General features: G+C 32.6%; 2 protein-coding genes across 2 annotated transcripts; both read right to left on the bottom strand.

The window, feature by feature from the left end:
• Nucleotides 1-823: 823 nt before the first annotated feature.
• Nucleotides 824-13,017, bottom strand: LOC126725730 (uncharacterized). Its single transcript, XM_050430597.1, has 5 exons — nt 12,680-13,017; nt 11,117-11,249; nt 9,799-10,019; nt 2,712-2,885; nt 824-1,241 (listed from the first exon to the last, which is right to left on the bottom strand). Exons 1-5 carry the CDS (start codon nt 12,872-12,874, stop codon nt 1,155-1,157), a joined length of 810 nt encoding a protein of 269 aa, XP_050286554.1. The 5' UTR covers nt 12,875-13,017; the 3' UTR covers nt 824-1,154.
• Nucleotides 13,018-16,044: 3,027 nt separating this feature from the next.
• On the bottom strand, nt 16,045-20,973 carry LOC126728080 (probable polygalacturonase At1g80170). The gene is made up of 9 exons (XM_050433952.1): nt 20,860-20,973; nt 19,522-19,653; nt 18,414-18,590; nt 18,274-18,297; nt 17,834-18,041; nt 17,259-17,340; nt 16,848-16,956; nt 16,439-16,555; nt 16,045-16,281 (listed from the first exon to the last, which is right to left on the bottom strand). Exons 1-9 carry the CDS (start codon nt 20,971-20,973, stop codon nt 16,045-16,047), a joined length of 1,200 nt encoding a protein of 399 aa, XP_050289909.1.
• Between the last annotated feature and the right edge of the window lie 1,155 nt (nt 20,974-22,128).

Here is a 22,128-nt window from a genome sequence, read left to right on the forward strand (position 1 = left end):
AAAAAAAAAAACCCAGTGAAAGAAAAAAAAAAAAAAAAACCAAAAACCCGAACCCAGTGAATGAAAAAAAAAAAAAAAAAAAAACCTTAATGAAGAAGACCAAGAAGCAGCGTGAAAGGGAAAAGAAAAAGAAGAAGAAGCCATCTAGCGTGAAAGAAAAAAGAAAAAAAACAGAAGATGAAGAAACCAAACTCATTGGACCCAGTGAAAAAAAAAAGGTCAAAAGTTGCAGTTGACTCTGACCATGAGACCCAGTATGTAGTTTTAATTACAAAAATGCCATTGAAAACAGAATTATGGAAATTGAAAACACCTAATTTTTGAGTGATGAGTTATGGAAACAATAACTGGAAACAAAATCCAAACAAGCCTCTCTGTCATGGGTCTTACCATTTTTGAGTTATAGGTGATGAAAATAAGGTTATGAATTATGGAAACGTGAAGTCTAAACACCCCCTAAGTAATTTAATTAGAGAAGCTAAGGAATTGGCCCAAGTGAGGTAATTTAATTAAAGAACCAAAGTAATTTAATTAAAGAACCTAAGAAACCAAGAAACCATAATTTAATTTGAGAACCTAAGGAACCATACCTAGTACTGTATCTAAGCTTTACCCCTTTATTACAAATAGCTTGAACTTGGGAGTATATTTTGCATAGTAATTAGTTGTTATATCTTTTCGTATAATTTATCTGTTCCTGGGAATGCTGGGAAGTGCTTGTAACTTGTTAGCTTTCCTCTGTATCTATTTTCGAGGGGGAAAAAAAGGAGAGACTGAGAGAGAGAGAAAGAAAGATAGGGAGATATTGTCTAGGCCACCAAGATGCAAAAGAAATGGAGCCTAAAGCGCCAGTAATGTATAGTTCAAGTATAGGGAACTTTCTTCAGAATCTACGAGAGTATTAGCAAGTACCGTTACAACTTTCAACCCCGTAGGCAAGCCCATAGAACAAAATAAAGCCAGTGCCCAGTTGTATACCTTCTCCAGTAATGTATTTTATGATCTAAATTTGCAAAAGATACAGAAAACTTCATCTAATACATATTATACCAGATGTAAGTACTCATTGGAACCAGAAATTATAGAATGATTTGTTGAGCTAAGGATGCAGCATAATTCCTGACCCTATATTATTAAATGCTAGTTTCAGTCTCTTAGAAGACATCAGGATGGAAACGTCCAGGAATGGAGCTGCTTTGTTGCGCCTGCTTCAAATGCATTGACAAGGCATAGTTGTTCACCTGCTCCAGTCACATAATAATTGAAACAGATTAGTATGCATATAAAAACAATTTTCTGATAGATTTCACAAGGCATGAAATATATATTCATTGATCTACTATTCTTAGTTTCATGGATCTAAATTTTAATAGTGAGGGAAGTGCTTCGGTGTTGGCAAAGAAGACCCCTTATTTCTTTCTAAAAGAAATAGGGTATGGTTCCACAATGTTTGAAGTGGAAAATTTGGAGGAAAGGGATATGAGGATTTTATTTGTTCGGACTCTTTTCATTTGGATGCCTTTGGATGAAAGTAGGCCTTCAAAGTTTGACTTCTTAGATTCCTTGTACTCTTGAAATTGTAAGGGGCCTTTTCAGTATATTGTTGATGTCCTCCATTACCCTTCATCTTTCTTCTTCATACATCTTTTTTTTTTATGCTATTTTACTAATAAAACATATAAAATATTTTTAGGATCTTTGATTTGTATCACTTTTCATAATATTGTCAAATTGAAGAAAACTAGAATCTTTTAATTAATCTTTACTGTTTTTTTAGTTAAAGGAGGATGCTTACTTTACACTGTAAACTAAACAAATGAGTACAATGTTGTAAATGCAAAAAGATTGTACACTTTTTACAAATATGTACAACATTGTACACATTTGTTTAGTCTACAATGTAAGAATTAGATTGCTAGTACAATGTAAACCTATAATTAACCTTAGTTTAATATATTTGTTCATCCTAAACCATGAAACATTTGCAAGAGATGCCCTAAACTTTAATGTACACCTGTACCTTCCATATGAATTTCTAAATTAACAAACTATTGGGAAAATTTATCTTGAAACAGAGTATTGATCATATATTTTTTTTTTGATAGGTAGAGTATTGATCATATAATTTTACATTTTAAGATACACATTACAAATGCATCCATATTTTTGAGGGTAAATAATTATCCATTAATCTATAATTTAGAAACTAATATGAATGATAAGAGTACATTAAAAATTAACCCCGCCCAAAATATAGATAGTGTAGAATTTTGGAGTTTAGGGTTGATGACTTCAATCACTCCTATCTTTTTCTTATTCTTTTTCAATTCACATAACAAGATTTAAAGGACTCATTTCAACACAATTCAATAAATATATTGCTATGGAACATTAAGATTAGTCAATGTGTATCTCATTCAGAAAAATAATTTTTTTAATCCAATTTTTAATTTTTGTATTAATTTTTTAATGTTATGGATTAAAGTTGTAATTTACATATCCATATGAAAGCATAAGAAATTTTGCAATTTTTCATACCAAACACCAAAAATGTTCTCTAGAGCATTGTGAGGGATGTAAGCATAACACTGCAAATAAGCAACTTTCCAACAAAAAACATTTTAAACCAAAACAAACAAAACCTTAAATTGAAAACAAATAAAGAAATGATTGAGGGGAGGAGGGGGGGAAACAAAGGTTTTAACTCTAACCTCAAGTGCTCTCAACTGCTCTTGATACTGAGACAACAACTGCTTCAAATGCTGCAGCTCGCGGTTCTTATCTTCATACTCTTTCTGACGTTCATGCTGAATAGCCACAGCACGCTTGAGAATGGAATTCTCCCGCATGAATGCTTCAATTTGCTCCTTCAACATCACATTTTCCTATATTTGGAAACATTTCAATTTCACAATGCCAATCTACATTACAATTAGATCTGAGAAGTTGCAACGAGAATCATGGGTGAGGAACGAGAACAAAAAAAAATCAGGTCTAGAAAATTGCTTGCAAATCCTTATGTTGTGTGAGGGTTGGGGTTCAGAAAGTCCAACGCCTTTGTCTCTGCTGGGCAAGTGGTTAAGGGAGGTTTACTCTAGGGAAAAGGTCATTTATGAAGAAGGTTTGATACAGAACAAATCTGGCAGAGCTCTCTTGGGACCTTGCTTAGTCATTCTAAAGTTGAATTGAGTTATTTTATTGTTCTTTTTTGTTTATTTGTTGCTGAATCAGTTTTAATCCAGATTTACTAGAATAAGGGCAATTTAGTAATTATAAAAAAAAACTGGGTATTTTATGTTTTGAGACGTTTTCCTATTTGGTTTATAAGTTCTGAAGTACTTTTTTTTATTTGTTATTAATAACGTAGTCATTCTAAGAATAGATTATTTAGTCCTAATCCTTCTATGAAAGGATTCAACAATAATCTATATAAAGGCTTTATTGTAGGAATAGTATTGATAGAAAGATTTATTTTAATAAAACTCTAGCAGCTTATTTTAAGCTTTGAGGGTGTGATTGCTTTCTCCTACCTAAGTGTGATTGCTTAAGAAAACCTAGGTGTGATTGCCTATTGTTTTTTTTTTTTTTTTTTTTTATAAGTAAGAATGATATATATACGAAAGGCTACTCTATGCATGAAGAAACATAGAGCGAACCTAGAAAATACAAGAAAAGGAAAACAGAGAAAAACAAAAAAGAAAACCAAACAATAGAAAAATTACAAAAGAGAAAGGGAGCAAAGAAAAGAAGGGAGGGAATCACTAGACGTAAGTCCCCAAGCCCGAGACCAATCAAAAAGAGTTCCACTAAAAGAAACAAGCATCTGATTGCCTATTGTTTTCCTTTTTATTTCTTCTAATATTCACTGTTTTAACACCAAACAACCATCAAACTATTCAAGATTCAATCTTTTCTTCACCCAAGTCCTTAAACATCAATCCATATTCAAGAAACCTTTAAAGATTTCATCAAAGAATCTTTTTTTGAGTAACTCAAAAAAAAGTTACTCATCAAAGAATCTAATTTAGTACTGAATTCCCACATATCCTACATTAAAATTTGTATCAGAACCCATTAAGCTTTCATCCTGCATCAAAGTTAACAATAATAATATCTGAGGTAGGAGAAAGGGATTGGACTCTCCAATTCACATGGGCTATGAGATTGACTTTGTGGATGGTAAAGATCATAGAATTCGATTGGGCATGATGAGTCTGAAAGTGTCTTATTGTCTTTATTTCCGAAGCTCTCAAGATTGGTAGTTAGAATAGTTTGCTAATTATTTTGACCTGCTATATTCAGCCAAGATCTAAGTGGGAATGGTGGATAAGGTATTTGGAAGCTTAATAAAAATGGTATTATTAGGCTTTAATAGGGACAATCATGTTTAGCTTTCCTTGAAAGACTATTTGAAATGCATTAGTTTCCTTGGAAGGTCATTTGATATGGATTGTGACCTTGGGGAAAGTTCTCACCATAGATAATCTTATTATTCTATCTTATTAAAAAGGGAATGACTTTGACGGATCAGCATTGTATGTGCAAATGGAAGGACTGAGTCTATTGACCATTTTCTTTTTTATATTGTCCAATAACTAGGGAGTTTGGGACTTTGTATTTATGATGTTAAGAGTAGAATGGAAAACATGAACAGAAAGCTCAATATGGAGGCAAAATCGCTCTTCCAAACTTATTGTATGGAATATAGTTCCAACATGCTACGTGCAGTATGCAGATAGGACATTCTAGGAGCAAGATTTATCTAGAGGAAGGATGAAATCATGATTTGATGGGTCTCTTGTAATTTGATGTCTTTGGATGTAGACCATCTGGTGTGTATAATTTCATAGACTTATTGTATTACAGGCTTCTTAGAAGAATTGTTGGGCAATATACACTTTGTTCCCCATTGTCTTTAATGAAATTACATGGTTCGGATTTATTTGTTAAATGGAAGTGAATGACTAAGAAACCAGGGTAATTAAAGGTTGCTAATAGCCTCTATTGATTCAAATTAAGGGAACAAAAAAAGGAAAAGGAAGAAAAAAAATCACGTTAATAGAAGTAATAAAAAAAGAAGCACGTGTCTATCAAAATACCGATTTGCCCAAAAGCTAAAGCCCCCCTTAATAAGCCAAATGAATGGGATTTTTAACATTTTAAATGAGAGGTAGAGTAAAACCAGGGATAGAACTCAAGATCTCTTGCTTTGAGACCATGTTAAAATACCGATTCTTCCAAAAACTCAAGTTGTTAGGAAATGGTGAATTTGATCATTTAACCATATTTCTAACAATGTCAATTAAGAGAGTAATAGAGAGTATGACTTTAAATAGGATAGAATGGAGAAAAAAAAATCCATATGACCGAACCTAACTAATCTGTAGAGATTTATAGCTAACTCCAAGTATTGGGACTAAGGCATTGTTTGTTGTTGTTTTAATAGCTTCTATTGAGTCCCTTAGAGCCTAGAAATTGATATTTTATTTTTCCAACTTCATTCATATTGGCTTCTCTTTGCTATATTCTTGTCCAACTTCAAGCCTATTACCTTCTCTTTGATATATTCTCATTTTATGGTGGGGCTTTTGATGTAGGACAATTAGGAAATTTGTCTACATGTGATTGTGTAGGTTTAGAGTAAGAAGAGTTGATGCGAGAGATGCAAGAAAATTATTATTTAATATTATTTATGTTTGCAAGTCAATTGTATTTTTATGTTTTAGGTCTTAGTAGTTTATTGGGCTATTAGTATTTTAATTTAGGAAGCAAGGTTATTTTCGTAATAAGGCAATTAGGGTTTCCTAACCAATTAGAACTAGGGTTTAGTAATCCTTTATAAGTAACCTATTGTACTCCTTGAGGAGATAGTTGATATTTTGATAAATGAAAAAAATGGCCGTTTGGTCTTTCTTTGGTCTGGTGTTGACTCTAGGTCTACCCTAGGTGTTGACTCTTAGTGGTTTTCCCGCTTGGTGCTGACTCCAAGCAAGGCTAAGGTGCTGACTCCTATGTCATATCCATTTATTTTATTGTTATTTCAGTTTTGTTTTGGTTGTTCTGCGTCATATTTGGTATCAGAGCAAACACCGATCTGTTTGAAGCATCATCGCAGTCAATCCAAAACCAAAAAAAAAAAATCCTACTAGCACCACCACCATGTCGCCACCATTGACAATTTGACACAAACATCCCAATCACTCCAAGACCCCAACCCCACGGCCACAGATCCTAAGCCCATTCACCAAACCAGTTGCAACCACGAAGACAAAGAAGTTCTATCACTGCTGACCCTGGTTCATCAATTTTTGGTCTTCCTCATGCCGGAGATCCACCTCCATCGGTTCTCGCTTGCCGCCGTGACTATTGCCATACACATTCGCAAGCCCCAGTTACAGCGATTCACTGCCACAAACCACAAAAAAAAAAAAAAAAAAAAAGGTGACCCACGCAAACCCATCAGCCACCACACCAGAAACAGAGGAGTTTGAAAGTCAATGAGAGCCGCCAATGGGATCAGGCCGCTGAGAGCCACCTACGCCAACTCGCTGTCGACGCCGCTCCCACCATTCCGCTTCATGCTTCACAGGTTCCATCGAGCTCCGATCTGCACCATTGAGCACCGCCGACAGCGACTGCCGGTGAGCCCATACCGCCTCTCAGCCATTGACTCCAGTGCCGCTCGTGATTGCTCCGCCACTTCCCTTCTCTTTAGTTTCTTTTGCTTCTAGTTTCTAGTTTCGGTGTTTTTAATGTTTGAACTTGGCAGATTTAGTTTTAAGTTGTAACTCTTTCTTTATTGTATTTCACCCAAAAAAAGAAAAACTGACCAAGCAGATTCCAGGCCCGTGACAGACCAGTCCAAGCCCAGTTCCAGCAACTATTCGAGATAATAGTCTTAGAAGCCCATTCCAACGACCTGTCCAGAGAACATCACAGCAGCCCAGGTTCTTGTTCCAACTCCCAACTATTTGTTGACGCACTATTTTAGAGAAGCATGGAAATATTAGAAGCACCTTATTTTGATGGTTATTATCCACGAGATTTTGTCAACTGGATGAATGGGATGGAGCAATTTTTTGAGCAAGCAAATTTTGCAAATAACAAAAAGGTTAGGTATGCCAAGTTGAAGTTAAGAGGTAAAGCACAAACGTTTTGGGAGAATCTTGAATATTTCCACTATATGCAGTATGAACCTTCCATTACTGTGTGAAGATATGAAAGAAAAGCTTTGTGATGAGTATTTGTCACCATAGTATCGAGCTAAGTATCTACCCCAATCTCAGTGTGGTACTTTTCAAGTTGAAGCAAACACGATGAATCCTCATTCTCATCCCATTTCATGTCCTCAACACACTTTTGAACAATCTACTAAGAAATTATCTACCAAGGAATTAAAGGAATTATCTGTAAAGCTCATGAAAAATGTCCAAGATAGGATTGCTCAGATGAAGCAAAAGAAGACTCAAACCGATTCAATTGGGAAACCAAGGATACTAGATCACAATGAACTTATTGCTGCCCCAATAGAAGACAACATTGATGATGATATCTTGGTCATGGAGAATCCTCCAGCAACACCAACGCCTAATGTTGACACAGACGTACATGCCTCAACAAGTGTTGCTTCAACATGCGTGCAAGGAAATGAATCTATTGAAGAGCAACAAGGTGAAGAGATGGTGCCTAAAGAGAGTATTATGTTAGAGGGTGCACATGATGTGAAAGTTGAAGTTGTTGAATGTGCTTTTGATCAACCCTCCACAGTCCTTGAAGATCTACATCTTGGTGAAGTCGAAGAGGTTAAAACCACAGTTCTTCCTATGGTTCATAAGGTTCAAGAAGAGATTATACTAATTCCACACATTGATTTTGTTATTCTAAATGAGTTTGATGTGGTGGAATTTAAGGCTTTTCTTTTCCCTATGCTCCCTATGGTGATTTCAGACTTGAAACAAGTGTTATTTCTCAGCATCCTAATCCTTCAATGCTTTAAAACTCGAGGTCGAGTTTTCTCTAACTAGAGAAGAATGATGTGGGAGATGCAAGAAAATTATTATTTAATATTATTTATGTTTGCAAGTCAATTGTATTTTTATGTTTTAGGTCCTAGTAGTTTATTGAGCTATTAGTATTTTAATTTGGGAAGCAAGGTTATTTTCGTAATAAGGCAATTAGGGTTTCTTAGCTAATTAGAACTAGGGTTTAGTAATCCTTTATAAGCAACCTATTGTACTTCTTGAGGAGATAGTTGATATTTTGATGAATGAAAAAAATGGCCGTTTGGTCTTTCTTTGGTCTAGTGTTGACTCCAGGTCTACCATAGGTTGCTGACTTCTAGTGGTTTTCCCGTTTTGTGCTAACTCCAAGTAAGGCTTAGGTGTTGACTCCTAGATCATATCCATTTATTTTATTATTGTTTCAGTTTTGTTCTGGTTGTCCTATGTCAAGAATTTATACTCTTAGGTTTAGAATTATTGAAGAATGGGTTATGGGGTTGTGATAAGCTTGCTCTTGGGTTGTAAGGAAGAAGGAAAAGAGATAATTTTGTGGTGTTTGGGGGATATATGAATAGTACTCGTGAACAATACCACAAAGAAGAGAATAAGAAGAGAAGAGACAGGAAGAATGCAATACGAGAAAGCCAACATACCTCAATACTTAAAACACTCAATATCTTTATTACTCAACTCCTTTTAGTAGAATAGCAAAATAAATATACAAGGACTATTTTTTGTTCTAGTAGTATTAGGATTCCTAATTTTGACCAACAAACTAATAAAGATATCCTTTTTTTTTTTTTGGATAGGTGATAAAGGAATCTTAGACCCAAAGTAAAGAAAACCTAAAATACTTAAGATTCCTTGAAAATTCTAAAATTGACACCAAAATCCTCAATTTGTAGGAATTGCAAAGATTAGAATTTTGCCCCTGAATTCAAAATTTACCATAACTTAATGATAAAGAACTGTTTTAACACATAACTAGACCTTTAAAACCACGACTTTTACTTCAATTTGAAATTCAAATGTGGACCCCATAAAATAAGTCTTAAATAGGTGAATTTGAATAGCAGTAACAAATTAATCTTCCAAATTGAAATTCAAATGTGGACCCCATAAAATAAGTCTTAAATAGGTGAATTTGAATAGCAGTAACAAATTAATCTTCCAAAGTTGCATCAAATTTCTTCTTATACCCTCTTGTAAGGGTCAATTCACCTAAAGGCAGGACCTTAGTTGGTTCATATTAGATGCACCAAATCCAAGTTCTGCTTGCCACATCATAATTTTGGAACTATTTTAAAATATAATGTTGGGTAAAATAAATGCCACTGTATGGCACACATTTCCCAACATTTTCTATGCATGCTTCACACTAACACATGACTTTTGATGTGAATGGGAGTTTTGTTGAAAAATCATCACAACCAAGAGCTTCTATCCACATTAAACACCATTAATTACGTTAATATCATGGTTAAAAAGGTTTCAACTATAATATAATAAATAATTTTGCAAATTTCATCATATTATTTTTTTTATAGAAAATGAATCCTACTACTACTGATTCTAGAGTTTCCCAGAATCAAAAAACAAGGGACATATGGCTCAAATCATTAGTCCGGTATTGGAAGTAGCTTTTCCCCCGAGAAAATTTTTAATATTTACAACACTCCAGTAGTTAAGGGTGTCCTATGTAAAAGTTTCTTCTCGACACTGGCACGACCGATTGCTACCATCATATATTGCTAATATCATATATAAAAAATTAACTTTGACACAAAATTATACATACCTTGTGGACATTTTGTGTTGCCTCGGCACAGGCACGTGAGCTGATGGACCTCTCTAAAATTTCTAGCAATCTTGTAGCACGTGCTTTGGCATCGTCCATACTAGAAGCACACGTCATTTCCCTTACAAATAAGTCGATCCATTCCACACCTTCCATGGGAAGGTTGTTTGGCACTGACGAATTATCAGGGGCAACAAAATTATCATCATCCGGCAATCTACCTGTTAATTTTGCAAGCAACTATCAAATTCTTTCCTACCAAGGTCCAAGTCACCAATCTCCATAAATAATGCAAGTTAAAGCAAACAACTCATAGACAACACTATCTAATACAAAGTCATATAATTATAAACAATGAAGTTCTTGTCGAAGACAAGTTACAATTGGAGAGCTAAGAGTTCAGATGACAATGAAAAATTCTTCAAAAGAAGAGGTCTTCAAAAGCAAACCATGAATGAAATTGATTATTTACGCAATAGGACATTTAAGGCAATGATTGGGAATATCACCAAACATGATTTTTTTAACATGTAAGCTTTGGCCCCAAGAGGAGGGGAAAGGGGAGATTCAAACTAGTGACCCCTACTTCGTGCGAGGTTGTCCCCACTCCCCAACCTATTGATCTACCCCTTAGAGTTAACATCAAACATGATATTAAGATGAGAGAAATTTTTTTTTAAAGTGTAATGCCTAATGGCTAGCAAGAGACTTCTTAAGGCATTCAAGGTAAATGGGTATAGTTAGAGAGCATGTGAAGAGGCTGGCATATCACTATTTTTAGACAGTCTCACCAACTAGGGCCTCCCCTTATTCTAATTCTTTTGCCTTCACAAGCCCCATCCCCCTAAATCTGCGCTTTGATAAGCAAACTCCCTTGACACAACATAGAAATGAAAAGAACCATACCATCCAATTTAGCTTGCCTTGTATCTCTATATATATATTATTGGAAAAATCTTTTTCATGTCCACTTTTGTGTACTTCAATATCTAATTGAAAATGATTTAATAATAAGGCAAATTAAGAATATAAAGGTAAATTTGAGAGATTTAAAATTCAAATTCCTTAAAAATAGCACACATTATATACTTAACTATAACTATTTGCGGTTACAATTTAATATATATATAAATATATATATATATATATATATATATATTTATGTTTGTTGATACAAATTCAGATCTCAAAACCACACCGAATGGCTAATAGGTAGAATGGTTACTGACAAGACTAGTGGCAATTAGCAAAAACTCACCATCTACTTGAAGGTGTTAATTTTAATGAAAGACTATGTAGATGGTAGCGAATTACATACCCTTCTCCACATTTACATCTGATACTTCAGCAGAAACTGAATTTCCCTCTGCAGATCTTAAGCAAAGCTCATGCAGGCTCTTGATGGCAGCATCCAAATCATTACCACATTCTTGCAGAGCTCTCTCAAGAATCTGAACAGTAAAATCATCATATAATTAGAAATATGGAAAAACAATATTGCCTGACAATGGATCAACAACCATGTGGGAACACTTTTTTCCAATATAACAAATTAAACATGGAAACAGAATATAGTTTCGACAAAATTATTAGATGAGCAAATATACGCCACATAACGACAACCAACTTAACAAGGATGCAGCCTTTAATGGATAGAAAAACCATAAGAGGATCTTTCCAGCCCAAAGCAACTCTTTTCAATAAGCACTACATCTTATGCCCTCTAAGTAGGGAGTTCATCTTGCAATAATAATGCCATACGGGAAAAGAAAAGGAAAGACTATGTCTCTACCATTATACACACAAACGACTTGGTGACCATGACAGATCAGAGACCAATCAACTTGAACATATAATGCAATCATCACTTTAGGCTTTTTGCTCAAAAAACTTCAAAACCTATCCCACAAACTCTAATTTAATATCTACACAACCCTTGATAAGAAAAATATTTAACAATATTCTCAGAGAAGAGCCTAAGCATACAAGAAGCATACTACAGAGTATCATTAGGAAAAAAAATTTACAATAGTCAATGACATCTAAAAAAGAATGAGAAGCAATAATGCTAAATGCAACAGACTACTCGGTACTCATACAAAGTTCTTAGAAATAAAAAGTACACGACTCCACACCATTGAAAGTGTGATTATTTCTATCTCTGCAAACCATTTATATAAGACAAAGGGCTGCGTTCCAGATCACACCGCTTCTTTGCCTTCGAAACATATTCCTTGACAACAAAAGTACATGTTAGACACCTTTTGGGCCATTATTTGGATAGAGACTAATTTTTTAACAGTGATTTATGAGTATGATGCATTACGCATGTATTAATCGTTTGTCACAAACATAGGCTCTGTTGAGGTTTGAACCCAAAAACTGGTTTTATAGACCAGCTCCTATCCATCAGGAACAGAGTCAGAGATTTGTCTATAATATTCTTAAACATCAAATAGATTAGATTGGAACTCTATATGCAAAATAACTATATTTAGAATTTGGCACCTCGCTTCACTCAAGGCGCCTCATCACCTTGGGCGATAAAAGTCCTTGGCGCCTTAAGGGCGCCTTTCACCTTTGACTACACTGGGACCATCACCCATTTAACTACAAAATACTGTGAATACAAAAGACCAAAGGTTTTAAGCAACGATTAATTGAAGTATCAAGTGATCAATCAATTTGACATTTTAACCTTTTAACATCAAAACAAACTAAAAAATCTATAGACTTCCAATCAATACAATGTTAAAAGTTGATTTTTTTTTTTTTTCTATCAAAACCAACAAAATAAAAATAAAAATCTAAGAATTTACAATAAATTAGTAAAAGATTAATAATAATAATTGAAGAGAATAAATGAGATGAGAAACAGTACGTGAAAATCCATGTGAGGAAAGACAGAGCGAAGTTGATCAATAAGAGAAGGCGGAGTGAACCGAGTTGGGGAAGAAGATGAAGGTGAAGATGAAGATGAAGATGAAGAGGCACAGCGTAGCCTCTTGGATACAGGAGGCGATCCTGGAAGCTCTTCGAAGAACGATCTCTTGCTCCCACACACAATAGCAGACATATTATCTTCTTCGTCTTCTACAATCTACAGTCTACGATTACAACAAACAACAATCCCAATTACTCTGATTCCAGAGGTTTTTTTTTTTTTTTTCCAAAGAGTTTAGGGTTTTGGGTTTGAATATGAATGAATGCTAAAAACTTTTTTGAATTTGTATTTAACTTGGGGCTTCGGTTAAGTATTTGTTTTTTTTTTTTTTTTTTTTTAAATGATGGAAGCCATAGAGAGAAACACGTCACGATGACTCATGACTCATGAGACACAAACACAGCATTTAAAAATTCCACGTCACCTTTACTTTTCTTTTTAAAGAAACTATAAAAATAAATATAAAATCTTCGTCGGAAATTCGTGCTCTGCTTTCCGTATACATATAGAAAATCTTAGTTGTTCCTCAAAAATAAAAAAATCTTAGTTTCCATATTTGGGATAAAAATTACTCTAATAATTATATTTTAATGTATGACTTGTGTAATTCTTCTCAAATACATTGGTTAAAAAAAAATTAATTCTTAAATGTTAGAGCATTTGACTAGCCTCATATTAAAATTTTAGCTAAAAAAACTCACAGAAAACCCATGTATCAGTCTCAACAAACTACTAAAAAATTTAACATTGATCATTACCTTGCCACTGCTAGCAAGTCAAAGACCTCGCTACTACTAATAAAAATATCTTTTTTACTCTCTCTCTCATCCACAAATCTGTTTAGTAATGGTGGTAGATGGGTTCTAACGGTAGGCAATAATTTGTGGGTTTGGTGGTGCGATTGGGTTTGGTGCTTGAAGGTGGGTTTTGCCAATGATTGGGTTTGGTGCATGAAGCTGAAGTTGGGTTTGGGGTGGATCAGTGATGGTGGAGTTTCTGGCAAAGCTCGATAGCAGGGGTTTGGAGGTGTTGCTGATGAAGGGCCCACTGGATAGCTGTAGAGTTCACTCTAGGTTGCTGGGAAAGAGAAAAAATGCCCTTAGCCTTATATTCTCTTTAGAAGTGTCATAATAGTGACATCAATTATTGAACTGCTAGGTCATAACTTTAATATGCAACTTTTTGTATAATTTTTGTGTACAAAATAAAGTTTTGTCAATGAAAATAAACCATCAATCAAAAGTACTAATATTAAATTTTTTTTTTTCTTCTCAAAGACAATGTATCTTGGATTGTAGAACTGTAGAAGCTATAGCAACTGCAAGAGCTTTATAATTGGAAGTTGATGTCGTTTTAACAATGTTGGAAGGAGATTCAAAGATCGTTATTAATTCTCAAAAGACGAGACTAGCTTGACTACCTCCTTTGGTCATTTGATACAAGATGCAAAGTTCATCGTAGAGGCCTTTAGGAAAATTAGTTATTCTCATGTTCATTGTGAAGGTAACATTGTATTTTATAACATTGCTAAACATGCAATATAATGAATATATGACACAGGGTTATTAGTGTGGATAGAAGATATCTCGATCACCACACATTTCAACTATAATTCAAGCCAATTCCAATCTTATTGTGTGTGCAAGCAAAGAAATCCTAATTCTAAATGTATATTTTTTTATTTAAAAAAAATTGAGAATCAATCCTAATTCTACTTGTTTTGCTAAGTCTTGTAACTCTAGCAAGTCTAAGATTTAGACTGCCATAAATATATTTTTATGGGTTCATTTTAATACACAATTTATATAGCAAGTATGTAACCATCAAGGATTAATTTTCGGTATATGTATAGGCCTTTAGGCCAAATTACATAAATTCATTGCATTTACCTATTTTTCTCTTGCTTCCACTTTGAAAAGCTCTCTAGCTAGCGGGAAAAAGTCTCACTTTAAGCTTTTTCTTTGTTTATTTTGTTTTGTTTTGTTTTTTTTTTTTTGTTTTTTGTTTTTTTTTGTTTTTGTTTTTGTTTTGTTTGTTTGTTTGTTTGTTTTTTTTTTTTGTTTTTTTTTTGTTTTTGTTTTTGTTTTTGTTTTTGTTTTTTTGTTTGTTTGTTTGTTTTTTTTTTTTGTTTTGTTTTGTTTTGTTTTTGTTTTTGTTTTTGTTTTTGTTTTTGTTTTTGTTTTTTCTGTTATATAAGTTCGGAAAGAGTTATGCAATTGGGCTATTGTTTGGTCATTCGTGGTACAATCTACTATACTTAAACTTATGCTGCCTTTCAAAGTTCAATTATATATGAAAAAAAAAAAAATAGATGCACAAGGAAATGGTGTAGTATAGTATAGGTCAATGAGTCTAAAATTTTTTAAGACAATAAATGTTCGAATTTTTTTAATTTTTTAGAATTGAAGGAGTTTTTAAGACGGTGTTATTTTTGGGGGAGAAGTGCATTACAATCAAAGCATTTAACCTAGTTTCCTATGGGATTTTTAATAAATGGAAAAAAATACAATTTATTTCTCTGTGATTTGGCTCAATTACAATTTTTTACTCAAAATTTTCAATTGTTAAATTTTGGATTAAAATGAAATCATTAGGATTCCGTCCAAAGTATTCCAAACAATTTCATTTTAACTTAAGAGATCAAAATTGAATACTTAAAAAATTTGTTGACATGAGGTGAATTATAATTTACCCCAAAAAAAAAATATAATAAAACAATAACAAAACAAAATGTAGCGTTGAAATTGTCTCTTGCGTGAATTTTAATGCAGTCATTGGGCAATCAAATGTGGTCAAATATATTCATTCTCAACATCCCCAATCTAGGATTCTGTCTGGTCGACCGCATCAATCTAGTGAAGCTTTTTGTGAGTGATTTGATGCATATCTTATGAGATTAATGAATCTATGAGAAATAAAATGTCTGCCTAGCCTTTAAGCCCAAGAAATAAAATAGGTTTTTACTGATTAGTTATACGAAGACATTAATAGGAACTGGGTTGTAAATGTGTTTAGGCGTAATAACATCTAAAAGTAGTAATGGAGAGGTGGTGAGTGAGATACTCATATTAGTTTCCAGGCTTTTTTCTGTTTGTGCTAAGTTTTAGGAATGAATCACTTGACATTAAAATTAAGAAAATTAAATTGAATACATAACATAAGATTAAACAACAATTAGAAACTAACTTGAATTTTTATTTTGCTTCAATTTTAATATAATATATATGACTATAGCAAGATAATCATAATATCCAACAACATTATTCAATGTTAAAGAAAAGAAAGGGCAACATTGGCTACTTTCAAGTTTTCGAATTTAGACAGGACTTGGGTTCAATCGTTCCTTTTGCCTCTCCATAAGCATTGTTGCAACTAGAAGTGACTTGCTTCCCAATTGTTGAAGATGTCAAGTTGATATTTTCTAATTTGATGTCGGTGCAAGCAACATTTCCACTGCAATTAAAATTGACTGCTACATCGGCCTTTGATGTCCCATACATGTCTGTGTAGCTCACATTGCTTATTTGTACTCCAACATTCTATTAGTACACAACAAATACCACAATTCTTTCTAGCGTTAAGATTTTGTAGCTCAAATATTTGTTCTATATTCAGTCAAACATGCATATTTCTCAAAACTTAGTAGTACTAATAGGTAAGGGAAAATATGATGCAACAAGAGCTAGATTGACTTACTGTTGGTGGGCAGCCATTGGGGTTGCCACAATAGTATTGGTCGATGATTATTGGATTTCCAGCGTCTATGAATTTTATATCTGAAAACTCAACATCCCGAACTTCACCTCTCCCAGTCTAACAAAAGATTGAATTAATATTATCAATCTGGTACTCTAAAAGAAAATAAAATAAAAACATCAAAATGATTTTTTGTTAAAAATATATATATATATATATATATATTATGCCAAAGTTTATATCATTGGTAAAACCTCTATCTGCCATTTGTTTTGGTGTTAAAAAAAGAATCATATATAGTTGCAATATCTATGTTTATTTTATAGTTTGCTAACTGATCACATTATTAATCATCTTTATTGCAAATAACTGGTCCATATATAGACTATAAGTTGCTCTCCAATCATACCTGATATGTCTTGATTCGTGCCCCATTTTGTGTCCCATTGAAGATAGCATGCCTCACATGGATGTTTGATACATTTACCACATTTCCACTTCCGCCTAAACTTCCAATGCTATCACCAATGAAGAATCAAACGAAAGATCTTAAAAGCCTCTTGTAAATAGAAATCTTGCAAATTAAATTTTAACAAAAGGAAAATAATATAAATGAAAATTTTCTTTTTTTCTTTTTTGAAAAGCATGCAATAACAATAAAGACAAGTAATAACGAACACAAAATTTTACATAGTTTTGCAAATACTACACTGCCAAAGAATAAGAAATATTTAAGCCTAAGGTGTAAATTTGAAGATAACTAACAAATTATCATAGAAATTTTATATATATTAATATAGTGTGCTTGCCCTTCTCTTACCTTATTCCATGACCCGGCCCGCACGTGACATAAGTGATGTTTACATTTGAAATTCCATCTCCAATAGAGACACAATCATCACCTGCTTGTCAATATTAACAACATGAAGTTATTGTTTTTATATCTAAAATATCAACTAATAAAATAGTGGACACTAGCAGCCCTATGGTTCCATATCATTGCTTGATTCTCCCATAAAACAAAACGCAGGTTCAAATTCCTCTTCATGTAGGCCTCATTTGTTTTGGTTTAAAACATTTTCTAGAAATATTTTTTCTCATTTTTATAGCAGTAGAAAAACATTACATTGTTTCCAAAATCTTTAAAATGAACAAAATAACCCCATAAAATCTCTAAAATAACAAATATCCTCATTTAGTTGCTCTGTATTAATATTTTAAAGTGTTGAATTGAAGGTGTTATTGAGTAATTACCAAAAAAAATTGGTTTAAGAGTGAGTCCAAACCAGCTACAGCTTTATTTTGATGCAAGCAGTGAAATTAATGCAATCTCACGTATATACAATAAAATAAAATGAAGAAGTTTTTGAAGAAGCCAAGAGGAAAGACAATTACCAGAGCCAATAAAGGAACTGTTGATGAATACATTATTTGTAGCTTGAATATGAATTCCATCAGTGTTTGGGCTTCCATCTGGTGATTTTATGAATAGGCCTTCGAATTCAACATCATTGCATCCCAGTAAAAGAATATGGGTTTGGGGACTATCAATTATTCTAATCTGGCTCATGTGGATATCATTACTCTTATGAAATCTGAGTGCCTGCAAAAAGAGAATATAGACCGCCACACAATTTTGGTATAAAAACAAAAATAATAGATGCAAATTAAATTAAGTAATAATGTTAGGTTTGTGATTCGAAGTTTATTATAATAATTTTGTAAACTAATGTGTTACTAAAACTTGAAATATTTATAACAATTTTCATACTTTATAATCAAAAAACTTTTTTAATAATAATAATAATAATAAGAAGAAGAAGTTTGAATCGTACCGTGGGTGCACCTTTGCCACATTCCTGTTGAAATATTAACCTTGTTAAAGTGTGCAAAATATATTTAGATAACAAAATTTTGAATTTACCAAAAGTATATAGTAGAGAAAAGCAAATGTACCAAAAGTGTAGTGATATACCTTAAGGTCAGGATGATATCTGCATGAGATATCCCACCAACCCTTTCCACGACCATTTATTAGGCCAACCCCATGTATATAGAGCCCATTCACATACTCAAATTCTATAAATTTCACAGTATCATTCAACTCTTTCCATTCCTTTGGACCAGAAGGTGCAAATAAAACTCCCAAAAACTGCAAAAGAATCCCATCTCTATGTCATCCATTGTCATGTACGTGAAATTTTCTCTAAGTGTTTTTATTTTTACTTATAAAAAGTTTTCTAAAATACTTTTAATATATCTATTTCCATTGTTACTGCATATGTATGGATGCTATTAAAAAAAAAAAAACAATTAGATACATTTAGTAAGTCAAATTAATGTTAAAAATATTCGTTTTAGAACTTTTTGTCAACACTTCCAAAAACCTTGTAATGCTATCATTTCATTGAAATTTATACCTAAATTAATAATAAATTTTAATAAGAAAATTTGAATTAATTTAAAAAATGGGAAGCAAGTAGTTTTAAACGAGCTTTAAGAACAATAAGTTAGAAGTAGTTTTAAATAGACTATAAATAGTTTTAAATTTGGCAAGATGTTTGGCATAAAGTTAAAAAATGCAATTAGAATCTATTTTAGATTATTTACAAATTTTAATTTTTTTTTAATATTTTATATGAATTTATAATTTTACATCAAGGGTAATGAACTTATGGTATACGGTAATGCTCACTCTTGTAGGAAGTCATTATGTTGAACTTTCTTTTGATAATGGCAGAAATATAGAAAAATTTAAAAATAATTTAGGTTTTGCATATATACAACCATTGGCTACCCATGACAAAAAAAAGTGACAGTCTATGAAGGATGCAAAGAGTTAATAATTTGCTATTTTGACAACTGTAAAATATTTTGTAAAATTTTTTAGGACTCTAATTAGCTTATTGCTAAGCAACATAATATTTTGTTCTAAATGGGAAGCCTTTTTGAGACACAAGAAACCTCTTTTAAAAATATAATGGAAAAGCCCCTCATTAAACTAGATCATAGAATCGTTTTCAAAAAAAAAAAAAAGATCATAGAATCCAAGTATGCAAATTTTATATTTCGTTTTGACTTACAGCAAAATGAACTTTAGACTTGCAAGGACCACGAAAGGTTGTGGGTCGCAAGAAAAATTGCCTTCTTGGAATAACCATAGTAGGTTCATCGGTCTCGGAATTACATGTATCATTCCATGCCTTTAAAAATGCCTACACATACAAAAGTATCATTGTATTAATATACAAAAAAAGAAAAAAAAAAAAAAAAGGAATTTTCGTAAATATCATGCATGCACCCTCAAGTTTTTATGTGAGTGTCAATTTGGTTATTCGACTTTTAATTTAAACTATTAACTCCTTAGATATAAAAGGTTTGTGACAAATAAAATCTTCTATATATATATTTTTATTAAATGTATTTAATTCCGTGCATGGCTGGTGTATATATGATTTTTTTTTTTTTTAATTATCAATAATTTTTAAATGCCATAAGATGTTGGAGTATGTGTGTTTCAAACTCTTAAACTGTCCTTGTGTCTCACATCGATTAGAGATAAGTTCTCATGTATGTTTATAAACCATAACACCACTAAAGTGATAGATTGAAAGATAATGGGCTAAGGGTTAAAGTTAGATTTAAGCTTGTCTCTATCTCTCTTGAGCCTCATTCATTTCCCTTTTCTTTTCCTTTTAGCCCAATTTGGTTCTACTCGTTGGGCATTAAACAAGCAGCCCGTTGGGGCATTTAATATGATGCTCGTTGGCATGCATTGTGACCGTTGCAGCCCATAAGCCCTTACATTGGTTGGTTTATAAAACCCTTTATTCTTTATTCTCTTCAATTTTTCTTTTTTTTTTTTAGCTACACGACCGCCTCTTCCCCTCTATTTTGCTCTATTTTTTTTTTGCTCATCTCCACTGAAAATTTTAGCGTCAATTTTTAGTTTTAAGGAAAGGCAAATTAATGTTGTTCTTAGTTCTTCTTGCTTGAGTATGTGATTAACTTGAAAAAATCACTATAGTCTAATCTTAGGGGGTTGTTCAATTAAGAGAGCCATTCACACCGAGTTTTACTCCGGGTGGCACGAATCAACCTTTAAAGACAACACATTTTGTATGATTCTATAGTTTTTGAGATCTTTCTAACTCTATCTATTTATTTTTGTCATTGCTAATTTTTTAGGATTTGTATTATTGAATTAAACTTGTTCATTTAGCCTTATTTTCCTACATAAGATACTAAGAAAAATTACACTAATGCTTAGGGGGTTAATTATTTAAATTAAAAAAAGAAAAGAAAAAGGAATCAAATAGACACTGAATTGAAAGTTCAAAGGTGATAATTAATTGAAGAAACCTAATATAAAGGGGGTTCAAAATTAATTTCTCATGGACCAAAGAATATGAAAGCATTACCACAGAATCGTCTGTAATGGCATCTCCTTTGGCTCCATAATCCATAACATTAAAATATTCAACTTGAGCCGCTTCCCCAATACCACAAATTATTGTCACTAAAACCAAGATCATGATACGTACAATAGCAAAGGACTCCTACATGGACATGTATATATTATCAGCTTTTTCTAAAAAAGGGAGTTTAGATTAAACTTGAGCTAACCATATCATAAAGCAAAAAACAAAAAAGATTACCATCGCAAATGTCAGTTGTTGAGTTTCCTTAACTTTGTGGGATACAACTACATGGCTGAACGGAGCTATTTATAGAGTCATTTTCATTCATGTGGTAAGGATATGAATCTTCCCACAAACATTTGTCATATTTTTATCTGCAAAATTAGATTGTCTGATGACCCAAAAACAAAGCTCTTAGATGCCACTTTTCTATTCTTTAGATAGGATAAGATATGAAATATCTATAGGTTCTATTATGTACCCTAATAGATGGTAGTAAAACTTTACCATTAACTCAAGACAGCTATGAATTTCTTCTTGGTGTAGGATGGAATTTAACCTATATTCTTAATTCGAGGATAAAAAACTTTATCTATTAAGCTAATTGAAACTCACTTAAAATGCCATTTGACAAAGAAATCTATGTAATACAATATGCAAATTAATTTCATGCTATAAGCCTTACAAACTAATATTAGAGAAATATTATAAATTTTACTATATAAAACTTATAAACTGATGTGTTATTAATAATATAAATATTATTTTACTTATCGGTTGTTGATTGAACTGACATCATTAACATTTATTACCACACGTTAATTTAAAAATCAATCTTCTGTGATGACTTTATCATTTTTATTTCGTGTTGTCATGATCCAATCATGAGCTCATGATAAGAACGACAACAACAGTCCCACGAGACTCATCTTAGCCACCATAACCACCCATGTGATCATATCCAACGATCACCACCTTCAAATTTAGCAATGTGGGAAGATAGCCACATCTTCCACACTTTGCAAAGATCGCAGTCTGTAAAGTGTTTATACGTGTAGGTCCATATGTCTAAGTTAGTCATATGACGTAGGTCCGTTGCATTCAAGGTTTCCTTTGCTAGATAGCTCGTGTGTGCATCATTACATAAATTTTGGGCATGTATTATTATATCTTGGATCTCAAAAAATCATAAAATTGAATAAAAGTAAAAAATCTGATCCATGCAAGATAAGAATTTCATTTTTCGCGTCATTTAGGATAGATCCATGC

This window comes from Quercus robur, chromosome 5 (genome assembly GCF_932294415.1).
Source record: "Quercus robur chromosome 5, dhQueRobu3.1, whole genome shotgun sequence".
NCBI classification, from domain to species: domain Eukaryota; kingdom Viridiplantae; phylum Streptophyta; class Magnoliopsida; order Fagales; family Fagaceae; genus Quercus; species Quercus robur.

Bases quoted from the DNA above. Each gene is read 5' to 3' on its own strand.
- LOC126725730 (XM_050430597.1), bottom strand. From the start codon at position 12,874: ATGTCTGCTATTGTGTGTGGGAGCAAGAGATCGTTCTTCGAAGAGCTT. The intron at 11,250-12,679 runs GTACTGTTTCTC...TTTACTGTTCAG, and splicing joins TTCCTCACATGGATTTTCAC to ATTCTTGAGAGAGCTCTGCA. The intron at 1,242-2,711 runs GTTAGAGTTAAA...TGACTGGAGCAG, and splicing joins AGCAGTTGAGAGCACTTGAG to GTGAACAACTATGCCTTGTC.
- LOC126728080 (XM_050433952.1), bottom strand. From the start codon at position 20,973: ATGATCTTGGTTTTAGTGACAATAATTTGTGGTATTGGGGAAGCGGCT. The intron at 19,654-20,859 runs GTAATGCTTTCA...TTGTATGTGTAG, and splicing joins CCATTACAGACGATTCTGTG to GCATTTTTAAAGGCATGGAA. The intron at 17,341-17,833 runs GTAATTGTCTTT...ATTGACAAGCAG, and splicing joins CAGTTCCTTTATTGGCTCTG to GTGATGATTGTGTCTCTATT.